This window comes from Mastomys coucha, unplaced genomic scaffold (genome assembly GCF_008632895.1).
Source record: "Mastomys coucha isolate ucsf_1 unplaced genomic scaffold, UCSF_Mcou_1 pScaffold21, whole genome shotgun sequence".
Taxonomy (NCBI): domain Eukaryota; kingdom Metazoa; phylum Chordata; class Mammalia; order Rodentia; family Muridae; genus Mastomys; species Mastomys coucha.
Genome location: NW_022196904.1, coordinates 24,542,265 through 24,553,423, shown reverse-complemented (window position 1 = coordinate 24,553,423; position 11,159 = coordinate 24,542,265). Strand labels below are relative to the sequence as shown.

The 11,159-nt window shown below is 53.3% G+C and overlaps 1 protein-coding gene across 1 annotated transcript; it reads left to right on the top strand.

The window, feature by feature from the left end:
- The first annotated feature begins 481 nt into the window (after positions 1-481).
- On the top strand, positions 482-10,499 carry Scn1b (sodium voltage-gated channel beta subunit 1). Its single transcript, XM_031386152.1, has 6 exons — positions 482-835; positions 2,316-2,482; positions 4,118-4,358; positions 9,208-9,349; positions 9,740-9,811; positions 9,897-10,499. The coding sequence occupies exons 1-5, from the start codon at positions 796-798 to the stop codon at positions 9,804-9,806; spliced, it is 657 nt and encodes a 218-aa protein (XP_031242012.1). The 5' UTR covers positions 482-795; the 3' UTR covers positions 9,807-9,811; positions 9,897-10,499.
- The last annotated feature ends 660 nt before the right edge of the window (positions 10,500-11,159 follow it).

Genomic DNA, 11,159 nt, shown 5'->3' with positions numbered 1-11,159 from the left:
CCTTTTGGCTTGGGTAAGGAGTAGAGGTTTCTATATATACCTAGCTTGACCCCTTCACTCCGCCATGCCCTCTTAGGTCCTGGCTCAGAGACCTCCAGTCAGAGGGATCTCAGGTGTCAGAAGTAGGTCTCTGGGATGTCTCAGCCTTATCCCCAAGAACTGGAAAAGGCTGACCTCCATAATTAGGAAGACGGAAATTAGTCCCTTAAACTGTCCTCCAAGTCCTCTTGGGTGTCTGGAGATGACCTTTCTCAGAAGAGGAAGAGGAAAGGGTCCCTCCACCCCAGAGAGTCTGGCGAAGTCGAGTGACCCAGACTACGCAACGGGTGCGCAGAAGCCGCGAAGCCACCTGAGGCCGGTGCCCGGGCGCCTCCCGGGCCGCTGCGGCAAAGGCTGGGCGGCCGCTCCCTCCCCCCGCGGTGATTCATCCCGCCCCCTCCCGCTCCCTCCTCCCTCCTCCGGCTCCCTCCTCCCTCCCGGGCCGCCGCTGCAGTGCGCAGGAGCCCGCGGTCCGCACCCCAGCGCCCGTAGACCGAGCGCAAGCAGCGTCCGGAGCCAGGCAGGGGTCGCCGCTGCCTGGATGCGCCCTGTGGCGCGCGCGCACGCAGCATCCCGAGCCTCCCGCCGCGCGGCGGGGATGCCTGCTCTCCGGGCCCCGGGGCTGGGCCCCCGGCGGTAACCGGAGCGGGGGGGCGCGCCCCCCCAGCAGCAGCTGCCGCGCCAGCGCCCGGGCCAGTCGCCGCCGGGGCCCATCGCGTGTCGCCGCGCTCTGCGCACCCACCGCCTTGCGCGGCCATGGGGACGCTGCTGGCTCTCGTGGTGGGCGCGGCGCTGGGTGAGTGTTGCCGGGGGACACGTGCCATCGGCGCTCGGGACGCCCCCCGCCCGAGTGGCCCGGGCCCCGCCAAGTCCCTGCCTGAGAAGTTGTGCGCGGTGCGAGGTCGTTGGGGTCGCGGGACCCTGGACGACACGGAAGAGTCGTGGAGATGCAGGGGTTTCTTGGTTGTGGGGGGCGGGGGGGGGGAACATTTGGCATAGAGGTGCTGCCGCGGGCGCCGGGCCGGGGGCGAGGAGACGCGGAGTCAGCTGCTCGCAGAGCCCCGCAGGCTGCAATGTGACACCCACAGCCGCGTGAGGGGTGGGGGAAGGCAGCGCCTGGGGACTGGGGACTGGGGCCCGAAACCCAGAGGCATGGATACTGAGTGAGGACTCCGGACAAGCCCTGGATGTAGAGGTAAACTGAGAAACAGACTGAGTCAGACTGGGACATTAGAGGGAGAGAGTTAGGAGCGGGAGCCAGGAACAGAGAAACTTGAGAGCAGCAGAAAGATCTGGAGAGTCCAAGAAGGGATGGACATAGAGAGGCAGTCCCAGGGACAGAATGCCTGCCAGATGGAGTTTAAAACAACAACAGTAATAGTAATGGCAAGACATACAGTGATAGGAAGACGGAGGAATACGGGCTTGCTGGTACCTTCAGAGACCTTTAGGAGGAATAAACATGGGGGAGACCGGGGCCACAGGGAAGGTGAACCAGAAGCCCTGAAGACTAAGAGATCAAGAGGTTTTGGGGGGGACAAGGAAAAGACCCAGAGCTAGAGTTGGAGACATGACTTAATCAGCTAGTGCGTGGTGGGACGCAAGAGGTGGCAGGTAAGAGGGTGAAGGAGGAACCAGAGGCAGCTAACCCCAGTCAGTAGTGACACAAAGACCAGAGGCAACAAAAAGCTTTTAACTTAGAGTGAAGGTCTTGAAGCGAGGGAGTGAGTCTGTTGAAAAGGGGACAGGGCAAGGTGGTGAAGATGGGGAGGGGATGGATTATGCAGAAGCTAGGGGAAGAAGGAAACAGGACTGGAGTGAACCCCTTCACCCAACCTTCCTAGCCCTCAACCCACGGCTGGCTCTGCAGACCTCTTTCATGGTGGGAGTGACAAGTAATGCTAGAGCCACCACTTAGAAGGCTATTGGCTTTTTGAGGACCCCGGGCACTTCAGTGGAGTTACTCACCGCGGTGACATCCTGTTTTTCGGGGCCTCCAGTGTGCATATTCTACCTGGCATCTACCTAGCAACTCCTAGGAATAAAGATAACAAATTCTTCCACCTAACAGGCAGGGGAAAGGCAAGTGGGAAACTGAGGCTTTCAGGAGATGGGTGACTTGTCAAGGTCACACAGCGATCGAGAAGCATGGGCAGGTTTGGCATCCACTGTTTGTAGTACGGGTGGAAAGGAAACAGATGGTTTCCGTGAGGCAGTGAGCCGGCATTGCCTCGGGTGGCAGGTGCCTCACTGACCCGAGCCTACTGTGTCCGCAGTATCCTCAGCCTGGGGGGGTTGCGTGGAGGTGGATTCCGAGACGGAGGCAGTGTATGGGATGACCTTCAAACTCCTGTGCATCTCCTGTAAGCGTCGTAGTGAGACCAACGCCGAGACCTTCACGGAGTGGACCTTCCGCCAGAAGGGGACAGAGGAATTTGTCAAGGTGTGTGGGTGCCTGGGCTGGGCTTGCACCCGGGTGCAGGGTGGGGCCGGCAGCACTGGGTCTCAAGGCTGTTTGTTTGCTTGTGTTTGCTTTTAGTGCTGTTGGGAAAGTGTGTCGTGCAGGGCAGTGGTGGCGCACGCCTTTAATCCCAGCACTTGGGAGGCAGAGGCAGGCGGATTTCTGGGTCCAAGGCCAGCCTGGTATACAAAGTGAGTTCCAGGACAGCCAGGGCTATGCAGAGAAACACTGTCTTGAAAAAAACCAAAGGGGTGGGGGGAGGGTGTTGCTAAATAGCTTGGTCTGGGTTCTAACTCTTGGCAATCCTCTTCCCTCAGCTTCTTGAGTGCTGGGATTACAGGCATGTGATTGGCTTGCTTGAGTGCTTTGCTAATGATGAGGATGTGGATATGGTGGATGACCTGGATTTAGAGCACCACAGACTGATGATCACCTTAGGCAAGTTACTGAGCACATGTCCCCAATGCTGTACCAATGAGGGGCTGTAGTCACTACTCCATATTTCTAGAAAAATTACATGTATTTTTAGTGTGTGTGTGTGTGTGTGTGTGTGTGTGTGTGTATACATGCCATGGCACGTGTGTGGAGGTCAGAGGATAACTTGAAGGAATCCATTCTCTCATTTCACCACAGAGGTTCTAAGGATCAAACTCAGGCTGCCAGCGTGGTGGTAAGCACCTTAACTTGCTAAGCCATCTCGCTGGCTTCAAACCCCTAGATCTGTGTGAGGCCTGAATGAGTTGGTGCAACTGGCATATGGCTTGTAAGGAAAAAAAAAATGCCAAAAAATGTCACTGGAATTATTTGACACCAGCAAAAATGTCTTGGGCAATCATAGAACAAAATCAAAGAGTAAAAGCTTTTGCACTGCGTGCATATTTTGAAATGTGTACGTGGCAGGAGAGGGAGGCTGAGTGATGTGACTGGAGGCTGGGAAAGAAGTGTAGGGAAAGGAGGCTGCAGAAACCAGGCAGGCATCAGCTGGGAAATTGTGTGTATATATGTGTCACAGGGTTAGCAGTCAGGGTCTGCCATGGTCCCAGGCAAGATCTCAACTTCCAAAGTCAAGATGCCTGAGCTTGGGCTGGGGACATGGCTCAATGAAAGAGCCCTTGCCTGAAATCCACCCATAAGAAACTGGGGGCGGGGCTTAGCAATAGAGCCCTTGCCAAAAAATTCAACGTTAAGGAGCTCCGAGTGTGGCTCAGAGTAGAGCCTACTCTACTTTGAGTAGGGTTCTACAGCTCCACTCACCTAAAATCCCCCAGTGAGGGGCTGGGGGCGTGGCTCAGGGGTGGAGCCCCTGCCTAGAATCCCCCAGGGAGGGGCTGGGGGCGTGGCCCAGTGATAAAACACCCAGTAAGGGAATGGGGGTGTGGCTCAATGGCAGGACACCTGCCCCACGTGTACAAAGATTATAATGCCAAAACCACACACACACACACAAAAGAAACCTAAAAACAAAATAAAACAAAAACAAGCTTTAAAAAATGTTGATCCCATATATGCTTCATCTGTCCTTGTGGGGGTCAGGATGGGGAACAGGATGGGAATGGCATATGGAAGACAGGCCCAGAGGGTGACTCATATACCCCACTCATCACTAACCACCCCAAGATCCTACGCTATGAGAATGAGGTGCTGCAGCTGGAGGAAGATGAACGCTTTGAGGGCCGCGTGGTGTGGAACGGTAGTCGGGGCACCAAAGACCTGCAGGACCTGTCCATCTTCATCACCAACGTCACCTACAACCACTCTGGCGACTACGAATGTCACGTCTACCGTCTCCTCTTCTTTGATAATTACGACTACAACACCAGCGTTGTCAAGAAGATCCACCTGGAGGTGGTGGACAAGGGTAAGTCGAGCCTTGTCCCTCTCTAGCAAGCCAGATGGAGGGACAGATGGAAAGAAGGGGACACGCTGGTGCCACACAGAAGCCAGCAAACACCCCGCAGCCATAGGAGGAAGGACACCCCTTTTCTGGCTCGGGAGTCTTTAGCTCTTCAGCCCACAGGAGGTCAGATTAGGCCTTTCCCCTGACAAATGGTATGTGCATCAGACCACACTCATGCTGTGTGCCCTCTGACAGGTGTATTCCTATCTCTGAGCCCCAAGCTTGTACCCAGGGACCAGAGAGAATATTCTATATGACTTAGTGTGTCTCTCAGCTGGGGCCCCATAGTGAAGAGATGGAGGCCTTATTTGGGCCACAGTGGGAATACCAGAGACCTTTGGTATTTCTGAGCAGAGCCAGCATTTTGTTTTCAGCTGCCTTGGACCTCTTCACCAAACCATTTTATTTTTATTTTTTAGTTTTGAGGCAGGGTTTTGCTTTGTAGCCCAGGCTAACCTCCAATTCTTTTTTTTACTTCCCCTTTAATTTATTCATTTTATGTATATGAGTGCTCTATTGGCACATGCCAGAAATGAGCATCAGATCACATTACAGTGATTGTGAGCCACCATGTGATTGCTGGAAATTGAACTCAGGATCTCTGGAAGAGCAGTCAGCGCTCTTTACTGCTGAGCTATCTCTCCAGCCCCTAACCTCCAACTCTTGATCCTCCTGCCTCAGTTTCCCAAGTGCTGGGACTACAGGCATGTCTCACTATCACAGGATAGACCATCTTCTGATCAACATGTACTGGAATTTTCCAGAGTCCTATGTCCTATTGTCTTAGAAAATCAGAGAGCTATTCCAAGCCTGGAGGTAGTGAAGAACTCTGGGAAGTGGGTCACTAGGGGCCGGTGGCAGTGTGCATCTTCCTGAATCTGGTACCTTTACTTCTGGCTTCATTAAAAAAAAAAAAAAAAAGTGCGACCCTCCCACCAGCATCTAAAGGAGGAGCTTCACCACCCCCATCTTATGGACTGAAAGACAAAGACTTAGGGAGTTTAGCTCCTGTGACCAAGTCACCTGACTGGGTTCTGGATTTGAACCCAGCCCTGCCTGGGCTAACACTCCCTCCCCAGTCTGTTTCTCGAGTGTGTCTGTGTTCCGTCAGCCAGAGCATGTGCGATCCTTTTTATAATTAGCTTTTTTATTGTTTCTCATCAAAATGGTACAGAAGGCAAATGAGAGGCACATTCAAGGGAGTCACGGGGACGTCACCAGTGGGCGGTGGCCACAGAAAGTGTTTTGCCTGCATGGACAGGGTTCCACAGAGCTAAGGCCACCCTGATACTGGGCCGCACACACCCCAGCTTGTGAGAGGGGAAGCTGGAGAAAGCAGTCAGTCTCTGTCTCATGGGAGTCCTTGCTCAGAGCATGCCCATGTGCAGAGCAGAGGAGCCAGCTCAGGCCTCCATGACTGTAAAGCCTGCCTTTTATCCACATTCTCTGCCCGGTTATAACTCTCAGAGCCTGCCTGGGCGACTGCGTTCAGAACACAGCCTTTTCTGTTGAGCTCATGTCTCCAGAAGAGTCTCACATTTTCTACTTCTATATTGTAATACTGCTTCTTTACATTTTGTATTACGTTTTCATTTATTTTGTGTGTGTGGGTGGGCATATGGCAGGCACATACCATGGTGCACATGTGGAGTCACACTTCCCTGTGTGAATCCTGGGGATCAAACTCAGGTTGTCAGGCTTGGCGGCCAGTGCCTTAACCTGCTGATCCACCTTAGTGGCAATATCATATCATATTGTAATCATATCATATCATATTCTGGTATTTATTTTCTTACTTATGTGTTTATTTTGAGGCATGTTCTCTATTATGTAGCTCAGACTAACCTCAAATTCACATTCCTGATCCAACAAGTTCTCCTGCCTCAGCCTCCTGAGTTCTGGAACTATATGTGTGAGTTACCACACCTGAAAGGCTAATGTGTATTGTTTTCTCTGAGATAAGGTTTCTCCATGTAGCCCTGACTGTCCTGGAACTCTTTCTGTAGACCAGGCTAGCCTCCAACTCAGAGGCCCACCTGCCTCTGCCTCCCAAGTGCTGGGATTAAAGGCATGCACCACCACTGTCCAGCTGGTCGCGGTTGGGTTTTTTTGTTTTGTTTTTAATTTTATGTATGTGAGTACACTGTCGCTATCTTCAGACACATCAGAAGAGGGCGTCAGAACCCATTACAGATGGTTGCAAGCCACCATGTGGTTACTGGGAATTGAACTCAGGACCTCTGGAAGAGCAATCATTGTCCTTAACCGTTGAGCCATCTCTCCAGCCATCTCTCTCCTTGTTTTGTTTTAAATGTTTTATTTTTTATTTATGTTTTTGAGGGGCTTTCAAAGACAGGGTGTAATGGTATTCTGGCTATATAGCCAAGAATATAGCCAAGGATGACCTTGAACTCTCAATTCTCCTTCCTGTCCCCTCACATGCTAGGATTACAGCTATGTGCCACTTTGCCCATTTTATTGAGTATTGGGATGCAAAGCCAAGGTTTCCTGCATGCTAGGCCAGTAGTCTGTAAACTGAGCCCTTATTTTTGGCTCTTTGATGTAGGTTCTCCCTCTGGGAGGTGTGTGCCATCTTGCCTGGCTCCTACCACATCCAGCTGTTATTCCCACTCTTTCTCTTGCTGTGTTTCTGGCATTGTTCCATCAGCCAATAACCCCGAAACACAATGGAGACTCATCCCAAAGCAGGGTGATGGATGAAGGGCAGAGAAGGCTCCTCCTCAGATAGGACAGGTCTGGAAGGTGGCAGGATGCAACTGGATCACCCAGCAGTGGTGGGGTAGGCAGCTCGGCATCACAGGGAACAGTAGTGCCATGCAGGCAGGCCAGAGGACCTGAACCTCAGAACCTCAGAGATGCTGAGGAATCTGACCCGCAGAGATCTGCGGTGTGTGCCCACAACAGTCTTAGAAGTCCTAGTGCTTTAAGAAGGCAAAGATGGAATCTCTGGTCTGTGATATCAGCTGAGGCTGAGACAGAAACTTGGGCTGTAGAGAGTTCAAGAGTAGCCTGGGAACCATAGCAAACTCCATCATCACATGAAAAACAGTGTAGCTCATTGTGGAGCTCTCGCCCAGCATGTATAAGACGATGTCTGGGTTCAGTCCTCAGGAAAGGGCGGGGATTCAGAGAGCCATCCAGAGGGAGCCATTGACACCCCCACACACACAGTGGGATCTCCTCTGCTTCAACTCCTCCTCTGTAAAGTGGGGAGCCCCACAGACCCTCCTCCTGAGAGGCTTGCTAAAGGCAGCTTGGGTATTTGACAGCTGTTACTGGGGCTTGCCTGGCCACAGGGCTATGGCGGTGCACTGTGAACAGTTATGCTTGGGGTTGAGCCCTAGCTCAGAGCCCATCTTGGCTGTACATGTTTGGCTCAGCACCATGCTGTCTTTGGGTCTTGGAGTCTTTATCTGGAAAGTGGGCTGTAGATATAAAAGACAACCAAACTGAAAATGGTTGTAGTATGCCTTAACTCTCGGCATTTGGAATGCAGAGGCAGGAGGGTTGTGAGTTCAAGGCCAGCTTGGGCTCCATAGAGAGTCCCTTCTCAAACAAAGACTATAATTTAGCACAGAGCCTGAGGAGGGGTCACTCATGGCATGGGTAATCCCTGTTGAATGAATGAATGAATGAATGAATGAATGAATTGGGGAGCGTCCAGCCCTGCATTCTGCCTTCCCTCCTTCCAACTCAGAAACTCACCCTGCACCATCCAGGCAGGGTGGCAAGGCTCATAGGAGGAAGACCTTAGGGACCAGTGGGGGATTGGGGGAATGAGATCCGGGCTCCCATGGGGGCCAGAGGCACAGGGTGGACACCAGCCAAATCCGGCTGAGGACCTGTGCCAAAGTGCCCTTCCCTTCCAGTCCCCTGGCTGGACACGCTCCCTTTACAGTTTAAATTTAGGCCCCATGAAAAGAAGCTGGGGAGGCAGGCCAGCACTGCGGAAGCGGGAGGCTTTCCGCAAACAGCCAATGAAGAGCGAGCAACGCTGGCCGCCAAGCTCTATGTTGTTCTGTAGCCTCTGCCCGGCAACTGGGAGTGTTCTCTCTGACAGAGGGGCTCAGAGACAGAGTCGTTTGCTTGAGCTTGCACAGCTCGTAAGAGCAAAGCCAGTCCAAAGCTCAACAGTAGGCCCAGGGTCCCTGCCTATAGTCATTGTCCTATCTGGCCCCCAACTACCACAGTACTAAGACACCCACTGAGAGTCTGCAGGCTGAGCACTGTCAGGAGAAACTGGTCTTTTGCTTCTTGTTGGTTTTTTTTGTTTGTTTTTTGGCTTTGTTGTTCTTGGTAGTGTTTTGTTTTTGTTTTTTTTTTGTTTGTTGTTTGTTTACTATTTCTGCTGTTGGAGGTAAGGGGGGGAGCACAGAACCTTAGTTATTTTTTCAAAGTCATACAGCTGGCAGAGGTTAGATTTAAACTCAAGGGTTTTGATTTGCAGAATTACAATCTGTAGTTCTCTCTCTCTCTCTCTCTCTCTCTCTCTCTGTGTGTGTGTGTGTGTGTGTGTGTGTGTGTGTGTGTTTGTGTTTCTCCCCTCCCGAATGTGACAGATGCCACATCCGAGGCACTCTCTGGCCCTAGGCCTATCCAAGCACCTTGCCTCTATCAGAGTAACTGTAATACCTCTAGAAACCAACATGGCTACCTTGTTTGTGGCCCAAACTCAGAGGCTGAACCACTTGCCTGAGCTCACACAGCAAGCACACTTCCACACTGGGGGCTTCCCTGTCTTCCTGAGCTAGGTCCTCTGCCACCTCCTTAACCATGCCCGGCCCTGTAGCCAACAGAGATATGGCATCCATCGTGTCGGAGATCATGATGTACGTGCTCATTGTGGTGTTGACCATATGGCTCGTGGCAGAGATGGTGTACTGCTACAAGAAGATTGCTGCTGCCACGGAAGCTGCTGCGCAAGAGAACGCGTGAGTGGGGCTGGTAGGGAGGGCCTAGGTGCCATCTGTCACTCAGAGTATCTGTGTCAGAGGCGAATAGTGTAGTTGCTCACAGATGAGAACAGAAACCCAGAGAACAGGAGGGTGGCACTGCTGCCAGGCAGCAAAGCCGGAGCTTGAACCCAAACCTTCTGGTTGGCAGAGTTACAGCTTGTAGGTCCTGTGCCTCCACAGCTTCCTGAATGTCCCAGAGGTGCCCTGTAGTTAGAGGCCTCTCATTCAAACTCGGGGGAGCCCAGTCCACAGCCCTCTCTAGTCTCAGGAGCCCTGAGTGCCTAAGACAGGGACTCAAGTCTATCCTGTTCTACATTCAGGGTGGGACCCGGAGGGTCACAGTCTGCCTTGCCTTTCCTTGCACAGCTCGGAATACCTGGCCATTACATCCGAGAGCAAAGAAAACTGTACAGGCGTCCAGGTGGCTGAATAGCGCTGGTAAGGTTGATGGACCGACGGGTCTGCGCATCGCCAGCCACGAAGGCTCAGGGACGCACTTAAGTCTCCACTTCTTACCCTGCAGGCTCTGGGCTCCGCCTCAAGGAAGAGCCAGCCCCTGTGGGTACCCTCCCGCCCTGCAGTGGGGACCAGCCCCTGGTGGGTACCCTCCCCCGGCAGTGGGGATCAGCCCTTCGGTCTCCCCAGCCTCACAGTTCTGCAGTGGAGCCACCAGGGTGGGAGCGGGCAGGGACTGATCCCACCTCACCCACCGCCTCCCACCTTCCCTCCCCTCGCCATGCATGATGGGTGAAGCAATATGGCCGCCCCACCCTGCTTTTGCTGCCTGTTTGGGGGAGGGGGCGGTGAGGTGAGGGGGCAGGCCCCGCCCCTTCTTTTTGCTGATTTGCACATAGGCCACTTCCCACAAGCACTGCCAGGCCAGCCGGCCCCACCCCTGCCTGATGGGGTCTGGACAGGGACAGTAGCGGGCAGGAGGTTCTGGGCCTCATCTCCCCTCCGCTTCCTCCGGCTGGACCTGGGGTTCCCTCCCTGTGACACCTCCTAGCCCTGGCCCACCCGCCCTCTCTCACCAGCCTTCAATTGTGGTCTCTTGGGAAGGGCCTCTTCGGCCTCCTCTCTTTACAGAAGTAGTTTTTGTTCATGAAATAAAGATTCTTGGACTCGAGTCTCTATTCTCTCATTAACACCCCCAGCCTCCCACTCTATCCGTCAACCCCAATCACTGGGCCTCATGATGGTGTTTCTTGGTAATCTTCATTCCCAGCAAGCTGTAACGACTCTGCTGCATTTAAGGGTACCTACCACCCGGAGCTGTTGAAGTGGCTTCAAGCTTGGTTAATGCTGTGGACTCTGAGAGTCATTATTTCATGGACTTAAGACTCAGGGCAGGAGTCCAGAAGGTGGCTTTGGGATTCGCAGGGCAGACAACTGGATGTTAGGGTTTCGTGGGTCTTGCTATACTCTGAGAACTGTGAGTACAAGTTTTTTGGGGGGCGGGGTGGAAAGGGCAGTACACTGAGACAGAACAAGGATAGACGGAGGCAGAGAGAAAGAGACAGGAGCAGAGACAGCAAGTGCGAAGGAGACCAAAGAGGAAGAGAAGAGCCAGGCTCCTTGGCCAGGCAGAACCATTGTGACCCCTGCCTGAAAGAGGTCCATGGCTGGAGGAAGCACAGGGACGGACAGAGAGGGCAAGCGGTGGCCTGCTGTGTAGGGACAGCTGTTGTGACTCAGATGCCAGCAGGGCCACAGGCAGGTGTAGATGGCCTTCGGGGCTGTTTATCTGGCTCAGGTCTGGGGTCTGACGCTAATGGCCCTTGGCTTC